At 44.2% G+C, this 14,874-nt stretch overlaps 1 protein-coding gene across 4 annotated transcripts in view; it reads right to left on the reverse strand.

Annotated features, from left to right (window-relative positions):
• PDZRN4 (PDZ domain containing ring finger 4) overlaps nt 1–14,455 on the reverse strand; it is a 255,192-nt gene extending 240,737 nt beyond the window's left edge. The window contains exons 1-4 of one of the 4 annotated variants that reach the window (XM_050900193.1): nt 13,785–14,455; nt 13,330–13,340; nt 11,202–11,284; nt 7,134–7,238 (exon numbers count right to left, since the gene is read on the reverse strand). In XM_050900193.1, coding sequence (XP_050756150.1) covers nt 7,134–7,238; nt 11,202–11,284; nt 13,330–13,340; nt 13,785–14,455 — 870 coding nt within the window. Of the gene's footprint in view, nt 1–1,441; nt 1,462–7,133; nt 7,239–11,201; nt 11,289–13,329; nt 13,341–13,770 lie in introns of those variants that run through there. The other 3 variants (XM_050900177.1, XM_050900183.1, XM_050900210.1) reach the window with 3 other exon arrangements.
• Nucleotides 14,456–14,874: the final 419 nt, after the last annotated feature.

Raw genomic sequence — 14,874 nt, forward strand, 5'->3', positions numbered from 1 at the left:
CTGCTCCATCTGCCTTGTGCTCTGTTCCAGCCACCCTAGTATCTGCTTTGCTTTGCTTACTGGGAGCCCCTTGCAGAGAAGCATCCAGGCACATACAAAGCTAGCTGCATCTCCAAAGAGCTACGTCTCGCAAGCTGAAGAGGCTTGCTGAAAAGGATGATACTGCCTTATCTCTTGAATATACCAATTCTGCAAATAAACTAGTTGGAGAGTTCGTCTGGTGGTCATATTCCAACCACATGTCTGGCATTTCCACTTTTTTTAGATAAAAGCACTGTGAGCACACATATTTCCACAAAAACGATGTAGCATTATAGCTGCACACATGCCTGGTTTGTCTGTGAGAACAAACCCAAATGAACACAGCTGGGAAACCCTCCTACAGGCTTGTGCCTCTCTAGAGCTGGGTCCACAGCAAGTTCTCAGCGGATAGAAACTTCTCAGTTTATACCTCAGATAAAAAATATCACCTCTTAAAATCCAAGGCATTTTAGAATTTTTCATGATGCTGCTTTACACAAGTATCAAAATAATATTTTGCCTTTTTATGAACATAAGACTCCCTTCAATCAACTAAGGGATCAAATACGGAATTTCTGATCACAAAACCTTAAGTCATTATTCACTATTACCCTATTGACACCAAGTTCTCCATTTCTTAAATATAATTTTGTTTTATTTCTCCCTTTTCTTTAGGATAGAAAGTATTTTGTGAAGTCTTATTAAGGTTTGCAAGAAAACTTTATATATGAAAGTGTAATTATTTCAGTAGTCCATTCTCTAACATATTTCACCACAAAAGATACAGAAATTTTAGGTCACATGTAAACAAAAGTCTCATGTTCTCTTTTTAAAACACAGACAGTAAATTGCTGGAATTTTAAGTGCTCTTTAGAAGGAACATAACCTGTTTTCCTAAACACAACATTTGCATTTTAGTTCAGTGAATAGAGAGGAACACAGGCAGCTCTGAAGACCTATAGTGAGTCCAGTCAGATTTAGGCTACTGACATTTGGGAACTCAGGCAACGAAGTACAAAATTCAGGCACTCCAGGATGCTCACAGCGAGATGTCAGCTTCTAGCACAGGCAGTACATTGAACACTAAATTCCTCCACCTACATCTGATCCAGCCTGCACAGCCATCTGAGAGTGGGCATCAGCAGCAGTAAATACCTTCTAGGTAACACAGTAGCTAGAGCAAAGACCAGGAGGAGGAAAAGCCCTGCTACTGGCATTTATTCAGTCAGGGAAGCCCATCTTTCATATCTAGGAAAATATCCTAGCTAGAAGATATCCCGCTTAACAGCATTTGCTACCTCCCCTCTCAAAGTCAAGACACTATGAAGTCAGAAATGCAAGTATCATTCAAGAAAGTGTCATATAAGACGCAAAACTGCAAGAAAGAGGGAAACTCTCATGTATTGGCACAAGCGCTTACCTAGGAAGGGGCAGGACCAGTATTTCAGATACAGCTTCCTGGAACCAGCATCTATTTCACAGCAGATTATTACTGGATAATCCCGACTCTCAAATGCCTGCTGGCACCTAGCTCAGTTTGAAGAGGATGGGGATGGGTGGAGGCTAGCCTCACACAGGATAGCCTCTGCCCTAGTAACGAGGGCAATTACCTGGATAGATAAGCTCAATCCTTTGCAGGCAGGGCAGAGACCACAACCCAGATCTCAAACTTCTCGGAGAAGCACTCTAAGACTTTCTGTTAAGTAAAGAAGTCAGTGGGGGCAGTAGCTCCTATTCAAATGAAGTTATACACAGACCTGGTCACACCTGACTTTTTTAAAGTTTCTTCACACAGATGAAAGAATTCAGGTGTCCAAAAACCTGTATCTCAACAGGTGAGGGAGAGGTGAAAAGAGGCTACAGACATTTCTAAGCCTATGGCATAACTAATTTATTATGCCAGGGATCTTTCAGACTAATTAGGAGTTATCTAATGAATGGAGGTGCCAGACCTGGTTACCTGCAACATAACTTTATGAATTTGTTAAGGATTTAAGAGAACTTAATATACCTAAGGCTACTTTGGGCATATTTAGATACACTGAAATCCACAGCACTAAAATTAGCTATATAAAAGTTTCCTCAGCCACCACCCCGATCTTACTGGCCATATCTTGTGCAGCTTTGGTTCAAAGCCATCCCAAATCTTCTAGCTCTGATCCCAGGAAGACAGTTTTTAAACTCACTACTTCTACAGACATAATCTGACAGTGGAGATTCTTAGCCAAATAAACACGACTAGTATCAAAGATTTTGCTTGAGCAACATAGTGAGTGTAATGACAGAAACATGCAGAAGATAAAACATCACAAGGCTGACACACAGCACAGTCAGCAGTCTGGCAATAGTTAAAAAAGTTTCTGTGTAGGCGCTTTGCAGATGTAAGTTACTTCTGCCAGGATAAGCCTCAAGACTTCATCTTTATTGAAACTGGCTTTGCTGACATGCGCCTGAAAGCCATTGTGTGTGTACTCTCCAAAAAAGTGAAAAGAACAAAGGGAAACATGGAATAAGGAATGAAGCCTTATTTATTATATACTTATGGAGCTCAGGCTGCATAAACAAAATACACAGTCATGACACATGCATCCATCTCATTTTTCAAAAAGACTTAAAGATCCCCTCTTCTCCATCGTGCCTGCTTCTTAGCCATCAAATTAATGACAGCCAACTGACTAAAATGCAGAATGACCAATATTCTCATTTCACTTGAGAGTAAAAGAACAGAAGCCTTTGCCTTGCAGTGCAAGGAGCAGAAAAACACTTGAGCCTTCCAGATGATGATGTGCTTACAGTTCCTCATATGAATATTTTGGTCTTCAGCCTAAGCCCCTTTTACTTGGACACAAGGTTTTTCACTGCTGTTTTGTTATTTGGCAAACCTACTACAGAAGGTTCAGCCGTGACTATAGGGCTTTGTCTCCCAGGCAATGTGGATTAACAGTAGCTCTTTTTCCTCAAATTGCTGAAATATTGCTTGGTTTGGGGTTTTTTTTGTTTGCGGTTTTTTTTTTACAGATTCAGGAATTCCATCTGGATTGCAAATTCTGTCCTGCTCATGTATTTTATGTACGATGCTGAAGTGAAAAGATAAAATCAGCATAACCCACTTTAGTAACACAATGGTGTTTTGCAAGACACTGTGACTTACAGAATGAAAGACTTAAGAAAATCAGTCACTGGTTTTTTTCTAAAGTTGGGCTCAAAACCAGAGGAGATGACATACCAAATTCCGTAAACATTAATATTGAACAAAGAAAAAAAAAACCAAAACAAGTATGAAGAAATAGTTCTGAATGGCTTGTTAACTAGGCATTAACTAGTGTACTTGGAGCTCCGGCCAATGTGCCGTTCTTATGTGAAGTTGAATTGACTGCAAACTTAGAGAGTAAAATTGTCCTCCATACAGAAAGAGCTACTTCCAGTGTTACTGCTCAGAACTATAAATATGTATTAAAAAAGCAGCAGATAAAACACTTCTGTGTATCAACAACATTGCCAAGGACCATAGCTATTTTATACTGCCTTGAGGAGGCTGTTAGCATTAGCAAAGATGAGCAGGGAACTTACTCAGTAGGAAAGATTTGCATGAAGTGAGGGGGAGATGAAATGATGCATAGCTGTGTAACTGATCCATTCTAAACATACTTTGTATTTTCTCCCAGCAGCACCCAGAATTCTTTGAACCAGAAGAAACTAACAGACAGTCCTGTGCATGGCTTGCTGCTTCTCTCCTCCTCTCGGGAGTCACAGGCAGGGTGAAAAGGAAGACAGAGATCCAAAAGTTAGAGGTCTAGTGCCTTTATACCACCGCTCATATCCAAGGCTTTCATGTTGGGAGCCACAGATATCAATGCTGCATCTAGTTTTATGAGATGCTTTTTATAGCGTGTGATCAGTGTTCAGTCCCGGAACACACTCTACACTGTTAAATTAGGGAGCTAGACTTTTGGATAAAAACTTTTGAAAGCAGCAGAAGACCGTGACATCTGGAGGAACCTGCTGCGTAGAAGTAATTCATGAGGAAGAGTTTCTCCTTGATGAACAAATAATGGTAATTTTTGGCTTGTAATAGGATTCCTGAAAGTACACATCACCAAAATGCCGCTTGTGCGCATCACCGTCCCAGGCCAGCTTTCCACTGCATAAACGAGTCTCTTCTCAGAGAGGAGTTAACCTTGAATAAAAGAGGGTAGAGCTGTGCCTCAAATCTTCTGTTCCTCAGCAGAACAGTGAAAATGATCAGTGAGGGTCCTGTGACCATTGACACAGGGTACCTGGGACTGTCGCCCTTCACCTCCCTGTCACCCTCACCCACCACCACCCTGCCAGCCCACAGGCATCTGTTTCAGCTTTCAGGTCCTCAAGCACAAAATATGCTCACCCGAGGGTAAAGCCCAAATAAACACCAACCTTTTTCCAATAAAAGTGTCAAAGAGGCTCTATGGCCCATATTCTGGGCACACTGATCTCAAAACCCTCCGGGAACTCAAGTCATTTGTGTGGCATTTTCACACGTAGAATAAATACCTTAAGAAAGAAATCTGATTTCTCCCCTTGGCACCCTTTCAAATACCATAACAATTATTTGGCAAAGTTGCTGCCATAGATAATGATGTCTATAAAGTAAAAGGCAGCACTACTTATGTCTGCCAGGCTTGGCTCACAATCCCAGCTGCCAATGCCATAGGACTGTGAAATTCATTTACTGCACTAGGTTATCCACAAGATGGTCATCTGAAATGTGCACAACTCACTGTAGTCAACCACGTGCACTTAACATTTGTTAAACATCTGATAAAGCACTGAAACAAATTACCTTCTTTATTTAGCAACACGCCTTGAGAACAGATTTTCTCCTGATTTAATGGGATAGTTCTGTCCATTATCCCATTAGCTACGCATTGCTAGAAACACCCCGGGCATCACATTGCCAAACAACTGACTGAAGCTATTAAAGGCTCTTCGAACAACATCGCTTCTTTCTGCTCTTGATTATTGAAAAATGGTCTCATAAAATATCACCCGTTAGATCAGATCACCAAATGAGTGAGAAGCAAGCAATAATAGTAAGTCCCACTTCCTATCAAATCAACTTTTCACTAAAGCTCATATTCTGTGTATCTGCCAACATTTTTGAAACAGTTACACCATCTGACTTATTTCCTCACAGCAAAAGCTTTCATATTGATCTTTCACAACGAACCGCAGCAGTGCTGGCAGGGCATCCTGCTGCAAGAAGACATCAACAGCTATGTATTGGCAAGGAAAAATTCAACTTTTTGACTCCAGCTGCGTCCTAGATCTAATATGGAGGAATAACTACTTATTTGCATTTAATTTAGAAAGTCTTAATGTTACCATTTCTCCTCCTCTTTTTCTTTTAGTCTAACAAATTTTTAAATACTGAAACGTTTAGTAGAATATTTGGCCTAACCCTGAACATTTTTAAATGCTTGCCTGAATACAAAAACTTATATACAAAGCTGTTGTATATTAATATGGTGAAAATAGTGCTCCATTCAGAGCTGTATGAATACTTATGCTAGATTGGATCTATAGTTTCACATAGAACTGAAATCTATATGTTCTTAGTAGCAATTTAAATATCAGTATGATTTTATGCAGCCAGAATTTTTCAACAAATAAAAATCAAGCATCAATTATGGTGCCATTTTGAGAAATGACCTCACGTTTAATAAATGCTGGTTTGTGACTTTATTCTTCCTTCCTGCAAAACCACTCCATTTTGTCTTAAAAATCAAGGCACTATAAAAGAACAATAAAGCAGGAAGCGTTGAGCAAATGCATAAAACTATATAGCCGGTCAGTCTGTAGAAAATACAACATGGTAAGTGAAAAAGTAATGTCAGAAGAAAATAGATTTTTTCAGCATAGGGCTGCTGTTACAAGAAAACTGGATGCGAAAGCTTTTTGTATATCTTGGGGAAATAAGAGTTATGTTGCAAGTTCAGTTCTGCTCAGCCAGCTTGGTTTATATTAGAGATGCATGTATCTGCCAGCTAAGAGCATGAGCTTTCTTTTACAAGAAAATATAATAATTTAATTTCACACACTGCTCTAGGCTCCCAACATTAAGAGCAATGCGAGCATGCAAACACTCTTGGCGTATGTTTCTAGTCCCTAACAGCGAAATAATGCAGGAAGCCAGCAGCAGCACTCTGCATTGGTCTCCCAATCCACTTGTTCCATGTGTCTTTGTTCAAAACACCATCCAACTGGCAAATTCACACCATGCTTCTAAGCCTCCCCTAAACCCAAGGCTGGAGTGATGTATCCTAAACAAACCCAGCAGCTACTGGTACGTGCTGTCATTCAGAGAGTTGTATTAGAGCTGCGATGTGAAATGTCGTCTTGACAGCAGCACCCTAAGGAGTCTATTTCAGTGACTGTTTGAAACTGTTCCTTCGAGACTCTTAGAGGCCTAATTACGGTTACACGTGTAGGCTAGGCAGCAACCTATTCTTCAGACTGAGTTATTGATATTTATTTTAAATTATAGCTATTTTATGGGAAAAAACTGCATACAACACAGGAATCAGCTTTAAAATTTCCATGCTAGCATATTACATGACTGGGAAAGAGCTATATTGGTCCTGGTGAGAACAACAGATGATCTACTTCTGATCATATAGCAGAAAGTACTTTCTCTAATTGCTTAAGAAGTTTCACAGCACTGCTTACCAGCACAGCTCCTCTGCAGTGTCCCAGAGTCACAACAGTAATACCCCCTACCCAGCACAAAATCGATTTCACTAAACCTGTGAATTGCCACAGTCATTTGCCTTCTTTCTCAAGTTAATGAAAAGAAATAGAAAATGCCTCTCTTGCTTGCTATTTCAGTGTCTACACCTTTGCCTCGCTTAAATCAGCTTAATCCCAAGACCAATACATTTATTAGTTGTTGGAAAAATCCATCATGCATCTTCATATCTGAGAAATGTTCAAGCAGTTCAGTGTACAAAAATAATGTTTAGACACAGCAAAAGAGGAAAATTACAACATACTAAGTGTAAAAACCATCAAATCCTTGATTAATCTGATAATATAACAGACTAATCCACTGGCGGGTTTGGTTTTTTTTTCCTTACCTCAATAATCTTGTCATGAATTTGCAGGCCTTCTGCTTTGTCTGCAGGTCCATTTTCCAAAATCTTTGACACATAAATTCCCTCAGCAGATTCCTCCTGATTGTTCTGTACCAGGCGATAGGGAAGTTGCAAAAATGGCCACATTAGTACAAGAAATGAGATGGTACTAAAATCAGCAGCAATAAAAAAATGCAAATCTACCTAAAATATGCAGCTCGCTTTTCTAGCTATGAATTGAGCTTCTTTGGATTTTTTTTTTTAAACTTGCTTAATGCAAACTAGTCATTAATCAAAAGGACAGAATTAATGAACTATTCCAGCATTTTCTATAAGATTATCCATTTACTTCGGGTTATTTTAGTCTAAATGAGACACAGGATGCAATGGTAATCAGATCCCAGCTAAAATATTTAAAGCAGACCTCTAACTTCACAGCAGACAGTGACTAGTACATAAATGCGCAGAGGAAGATACTCATAAAAATGGATGCACAAGAGTTTCAGGAGGGAAAGGACTCCTGCAGTACTGCTGCTTGTAAACTTTCTTTCTGCATTTGAAAATAAAGCTCCAAGGAACAAAGTGACATTAGTTAGCTGGCATGTAACAGTGATAGGATTTGGTTGGAATTGGTTAACCTCATAAATCCTATTCACATGGGAGATTGAGAACTTGCTCAACTGTGAAATCCATACAGATCAGCTGTGGACAAAAAGAGAACCCACTTCCAGTTGATCTCTATACATTGCCAAGTACAACTTGCATGAAGGTCAAATTTAAAGCAGACAAGTTATCCACCACAGCTGGAACGATATACCTGATGTTGTTGCACATGCTAAAATTACTTCATTTCATTGCATGACAGTTTAAAATAGTTTTAAATCATTATTAATAAAGAAATAATGCCAAGCAGACATTGCCTACTTTAAGTATTTTGAAGCGTTCACACAAATAACAACCTAGATAGCAATAAATGAAGGAATCTTTTTCCAGATGATTTATGCTTTGCGTAGCAGTTTATATGATGCTTATTTTCCCTCTGTGACTGGTGAATCCCTGACCAACAGCATGATTCGTATGTGTACAGGTTTCTAGGTCTAGGTCCTATACACTCTTGGGGAAAATGTTTTATAATTTTTTTCTATTAAGAAAATGATAAAGGCATAACAAAATATGGAGCCACTGTAAAACATGCTTTACAGTATGTGGCAACTGTCCTAGGGAGACTCAACCCAGGTAGATTTCAGGTTAACAAATATTTGTTCAACACAATGTTAGTCAGACCATGATTTCATAAACTCCTTTTTTTCCCCTTTTTGTCACAGAGACTCATAAGTGTTAGGTAAGAAGCAAAAGGGAAACTTATTAACAGTTCCAGCAATATTTTGAAATGATGAACAAACAGACCTCCTCTGAGTTCCCATCTAAGCAGTGAGAAATGAAACTCTGATAAAATCAGCATAATAGCCATTAATGAAAATGCAGGAGGGACACAGTTTGTTTTTTTCCTTAAGAAAACAAAAGGCTAGATTACAGTACCTTCGCCCACATAAAATTGTATTTTTTTCCATAAGAAATTTCACCGGCTTTTTCAAGAGTAATATATGACCCGGTACAAGAAAGGATATTTCAGTCTGGCTCGTGGTCCCCATTGGTAGCACATGCTGGTATCCACCAGTCCTGACACGAAAACGCAGCATGCGGCATACCGAGCTCCGGCACCTTGTCACACAGCCCACAGGCCGCGCGGCAGGGGATGGAGGGGAGCCACGGAGATGATCGGTTTACTCGACCTTTAGCTGAGTCTGTGGGTGACTGCAGGAGCCCCAAGCCATGCCCGCCGCACACACCTCCCTCCAGCCCAGCTTTGCCACGGTGTCCTCGGGGCGGGGGGACAGCCTCCACAGCCTGCTCTGCGGGACAGTCCTGCCAGCCAGCCAGAGCTGGGGCCCAGGACAAAAGTGAGGATCAAAGCAGCCTTGCTCCATTAGAATAATGAATCACCTTCCAGAAACACACGCTTATGTGAAATGAGTCCTTTCCTGACAAAATAGAAGACAAGCCTGTGATGAGTCGTTCCTTTCCTCTCCTCCTCCCTCCAGGTAGAAGGTGAACAGTGGGGAAGCCTATTATGGACTGAAATGAAACACAGCCAATGGAAAGTATTTGTGTACGTTCCTCAAGTCACCAAGAGACACCTGCTTTCCAATAGGAAAAACCTGCACTGTACTTATAAAACACCAATAGCATGTGGTGAAGAAACACATTCCCACGCAGGTGACTAATGTAACGACACCACTGCTCCGCTCTTCCGCTGCAAGAGCCAACGCTTCACCCTAGGGCGCTTTTTCCCTGAACAACCTGAACGTACAGATCGCCTTCATGAACTCTTTTTGTCTGGTTACCAAACAATTCCTGTTCCAGTATTTAAGTTTTTGAGCAGAGTTTTTTATTTTCATTATTTGAGTCAACTCAATCCTTTTTTCCTGTTATATCCTTTGGCTCCAGATATGTTGAGCGAGACCGTATATTGATATCTGGGAACTGCCAATCAAACATCTGTGGTATTCACATTTATCACAATGAGAACAAAACAAAACAGAATTTCCAAATTAAACTTCAAAGACTCAAAAACCCCTGAGACTCAGCTCTGCCTCACAGCTCCACCAACTTCTCCGTCTCCAACTATCAGTGTTCATGGAAGACCATGACCATTTCCTTCTCTCCGGTCAGCAGTTCTCTCCATGAACAGTGCTATGTATCTTCATATATTCATCATTTACTCCTTAAACTTCCAGAATATTCATTCAAAAAGCCTAACAGTTCGTAATATAAAAAACTGTTCCAGTATGCACTGTCAGCATGTAAGTACTTCAGAGAAGCTCAGCTGCCATCCCAAAAAAGCTGAACACCATGCTCCCTTTTCCCTGCAGTTTTCCTACAGCTGTAAATAACAGAAGTCACATTGCAATCCAAACTAAAGATTGTCTGGACTTTGTTACTGGTATACTCAAAATATGGATATAATCAAACCGCGTGTATTTGATCTTATAGCCACCTGTTGTCTCATCCTTCCACTAGAAAATCGAAGAAACTCTTGCTTTGGATTTACAGCACCAACATCTGATAACTGCTGGTCTTCATATTTACCCACAGGGAGCAGTAATTCTGCAGTGCAGACAGTGAACCTCTTAGGCTAATGGGAACAGACTCTTTGGCACCGCTAAATATAGCTTTAGAGCAGAAGATTGCCAAACTAATATACAGGGTCCCATTACCCTGCTCAAGAATAGTAGGAGGTTACAATTCTCCCACTTAACAAGAACCTGATCAGTGCATAATTATTACCAAGCCTTTTTAATCTACTATTAATTTTCCCGTTTAACAGGTTTCTTTACCCTTCATATGTAATGACAGTCCTGATTAATGCTTTTGGAAGGATGAAGTTAAAAAAAAAAAAAAAGCATATTCTTATGCATATTCTAGGGGGGGTTAGTGATCCTTATGCATATTCTATGGTTTCCACTGAACTTTCTAAACCTAGACTGATGAGACTAAATTGATTTAAGATACAAGATCAATGAAAACTCTTTGTTTCAGTTCACAAAGAAAGAAAAATTAAAAGCAAGCATGTGAGAGCAGGACATGTGCTTAAACTATCTGAGCTACAGAAGCAAATTTTCATCTCTCCTTTAAATGAAAAAAAAAGCAAGCTGTTTCCAAAAATTCCAATGGCTTAATCCTGCAACAATGACTCTTGTAAGTAGTCCCAGAGATTTCCATTGAACAGTTTGCATGAATACATACTACTCACATGGGAACTGAGTGCAGATCAGCCTAAAGTTTTAAAGCAAAAACAATGGGAACACCTTTCCTGAAAATGAGAATAATCCAATTCTCACAAGATTATGTCTTCAAAACAATGGCTCCAATTACACCTGATAATATACAGTTCTATCTATGGAGCTGATTCCATACCTACTGTCATCAACAGTAACTCTTTTATTACTAACAGTGTATATAGTAACAGAAAGTATGGTCAAAATGACCTACAGTTACTTTTCTTGTTACCTGATTGGGTCGTCCTCCTATAATATTGAATCCCAAAGTATCATTTTCTCGGTGTAGCATGATTGTTAATGGTTTGGGTTCTCCTCCCTAAGAAGCAAGAGGTGAAATATTGTTAAAGAATACAGTCTCAAAAAGAAGATCTTAAGTGAAAGCACTCATGTACAAAAGATCTTTAGCTGAAGAATACGTAAGATAAGGCTTAAAGGAAAATTTGGCTGAAAAGATAGCAAGACTTTGCACTGGAAAAAAAAACAAAGGAAAAGTCACGCGCCACTGAAAAGTAACAGGTAGCACCTGATTACCTTCAGTGCTGAACAAAAAAAAGTGCAGGCTTTTGCTGGGAGGAATGCTCAGCACCACTGAAAATCCCTATGTGTGTCAACATTTCAGACATTAAACATATAGGTTAAAATACAAAACATTATGATTTTCAGACCCCAAAGTCGTATCCGTACACATTTCATAGCAACTTTCAGGGAAGATACACACAGAAAATGAAATCCAACTCTTCATCCCAACCTTGCACTTCTCTCCCAAAAAGAAAGAATCCAAAACCATGCCTGTAAAAAAGTAGTTTTTTCTAAACAAGGCTTAAAATATAAAGCAAATATTCAAAACCAGTGACGGAATCAAAGTTAAAAATGAAAAAGAGAAAGAAATCTTTTCCTTCAGTGGAACAGGTAAATAATTTTCTAAAAAAAAAAAACCGAGCAAAAAAATATCTGGAGGCTTTAGCACAGCAAGTTAGCTTATTTTACCTGGTTCACATATAATAATAGTTACATTTCAGGACCCACATTCCCCACAAAAAAATCTGTATTCATCCAGCACTGTTAGGTGCTTGTGTTTGCCAGTGTCTATAAATTAGCTGCTTAATAGAAATTTGACACCTAAATAAGGTATACCTTTCTAAACATTCAAAATATAACACTTAACGCTGAAGCCCGTATTTTATTAACTGTGACAGTGAAATGTTTTATTGCCTCATGATACATTTGATTTTAATGAAGTACATTTTTACTTTATTGATAGTTTTTCTTCCAAATGCCTGTTTTATTCATTACCCTGGTCTCATCTGTAAAAGACATTTCTGAGCGGCAGTACATACAGCAACACCTACTGGCAGTGCTCAGAAATGGCAGATGCTCGGCTGCTGCCCAGGAGGAGTGATGCCTCCACGCCTATCCCCACACCTCCTGCCAGCTCCTTACTGAAAATCCAAATCTCTCTCCTCCCTTCTACAGCCACTGCTTTTCTCGCACACCTCACACTCCTTAACAGTCACTGCTGCCCCTCTTCATATGACCTTAACCCATCTGCCAAGAGATGAAGCAGATGTATGAGCACACCTCCCAGAGCCAGCAACCTAAACCTCACGGATTAGCTAGCCAAAGGAAATCACAACGAAAAGAGAAAAAGAATAAGTATACAAGTCTCCAAACACAAAGTTTCTCAATGCCACAAAGTCCCATGTTTCTAGGCATGCAGGTATCCTGCGAACAGCATCCCCTTTCCCATTTCCCATGCAGCAGTCAGATGCCCAGCACGCTACCTTGCTTCAGGAGTGAGTTTGGCTGCTCAGACCTTTTCCACTTGGGATTTTGCTTCCCAAGGGTCCGTGAACATTTGGGTAAAAAGAAAAATTCTTTGCATTAAAACACTCCTCACCACAGCTGCAACCAGCAGCGCCAGAGCCTGCACAGCGATCGTCCAGCCAGGAGTTAATGCTCAAAAAAAATCAGCTCCCTTACAGAGAGTTAAGCCAGCTCACCAGTACTCTCGGATGGTTTATTTAGCCTAAAGGAAGCAAGTCGCTATCCGAGCAATGTCATCAGACCCGAGAAGAGAGCGAAACACTGCACCGGTCTCTGCTATCAACAGTGTCAACTGTTACTCCATTCTACTAAACGAGGGAGACTTTGCTGTCCTTTCACCATCGTTTCCAGAGTTTGCAATAATTTTATGCCCCAGTTTTTTAAGACAAGTTCTCGGCTGCTCAAGTAAAAGTTAAAAGCCAGCCCCATGCCCCTGCGCTGTCCCAGCTGCAGCAAACTGAGCAGCAACAGCAGCCGGGTCCCTGCGAGGCGGGGAGGCCCGATGCGGACACCCTGCCCGGAGGAACCGGGACCCATTTGCCGGCTGCCAGCCGAAGAGCGAAACCCTCTCCCCTCCCGCCCGCTTCCCCTCCTCTCCGGCCAAGCAAGTGACGAGCCGCGCTCGGCCACCGCCGCTACCAGGCACCGCTGGTCTCACCGCCGCCCGGGTTTTCGGCCACCGAAGGGCGCCGAAACTGGGACCGACAAGAAGCGCGTCCCCGGTCGGGGCCGGTGGCTCCATCTCCCCGGGGGCGGCGAGGGACGGGCAGCAGCGGCTCGCACCGCCCGGGGGATGCGCGGGGGGGACCGGGCGCGGACTTGGGGGTGAGTGCCGGCCCCCCGGGGACACCGCTCGCACCGTCACCTCGGCCGGTCGCTCACAAGTTGGGCACGGGGAAAGGAGGTCCGGGGAGAGCACCGCTGGAGGGGAGCAGGCCAGGGCGTGCTGCCCCGCCGGTCTCTTGCGGGGGCACCCACCTTGCCGGGCTGGCTGCCCGCCAGGTCCCGGGTGATGCTGCTGATGTGGCTCATGTACTGGCCGAACTTCGCCTGGTACCGCCGCGCCGTCAGCTGCACCTCGCTCTGCAGCGCCGAGAGCTGCGCCAGCAGCGACTTCTCCCTCCTGCTCCAGCGCAGGGCCTCCCTCTTCAGCTCGGGACCCGGCTCCGGGCTGCCGCCGCCCCGCAGCGCCCGCAGGCAGCGGTGCCCCCCGCCCGCCCGCGGCCCCGGGGGCGCCCCCGGCCCGGGCCGCCGCGGCTGCTCGGCGGAGCCGCCCCCCGAGCGGCCGGGGGGGGGCCCGCCCGGCGGCTCCGGCTCGGCGGGGCCGGTCGGCGGCGGCCCGTAGCGGCACGCCGCGAGGTGGGCGGGCAGCTCCCGCAGCCGCACGGTGCGGCCGCAGCCCCGCGGGCTGTAGTCGCACTTGACCTCCAGCTTCTGGACGAGGCTGCGGAGGGGCAGGACGGGGCGCAGCTCGGCGGCCGCCAGCGGCTGGCAGCGCAGCGGGCAGCGCCGCCGCCGCGCCGCCCAGGGCAGCAGGCAGCCGGCGCAGAAGACGTGCCCGCACGGCGTGGACAGCGGCTCCTCCAGCACCCGCCCGCACAGCTTGCACTGCAGCTCCGCCGCCACCGGCGCCGCGAAGCGCGACGGGTCGAAGCCCATGGCGCGGCCGGGGACCGCGAAACTTTCGGTGCCGCGGCCCCGGCCCGGCCCCGGCGGCGCTGGAGCCGCTCCCGGCGGGCGGGCGGGCGGGCGGTGGCGAGGGGCGGGCGGAGGAGCGGGGCCGCGCCGGGGGAGGCGGGCGGCAGCGCCGAGCTGGAGTTCCCAGCGGCTCCCCCCCCACCCTCTCGCATTAACTCCCTCTCCCCGGCGCTACCGCCCCACGCCCAGCCCCGGCACCACCTCCGCCCTCCCGGGGCATCCTCGCTCCGCGGCGGGGCGAGCGGGCGAGACGCGAGGATCCTCCGCCGCCGCCGCCCGCCCCAGCCGGCGCCCACCGCCCTCCCCGGTGCGGGCACTGTCCCGGCGGCCGAGCTGTGCCCCCGGCAGGTCACTCGAGGGTGGGTTGTGGTCGTGGGGGT

Source organism: Gymnogyps californianus, chromosome 1 (genome assembly GCF_018139145.2).
Source record: "Gymnogyps californianus isolate 813 chromosome 1, ASM1813914v2, whole genome shotgun sequence".
NCBI lineage: Eukaryota > Metazoa > Chordata > Aves > Accipitriformes > Cathartidae > Gymnogyps > Gymnogyps californianus.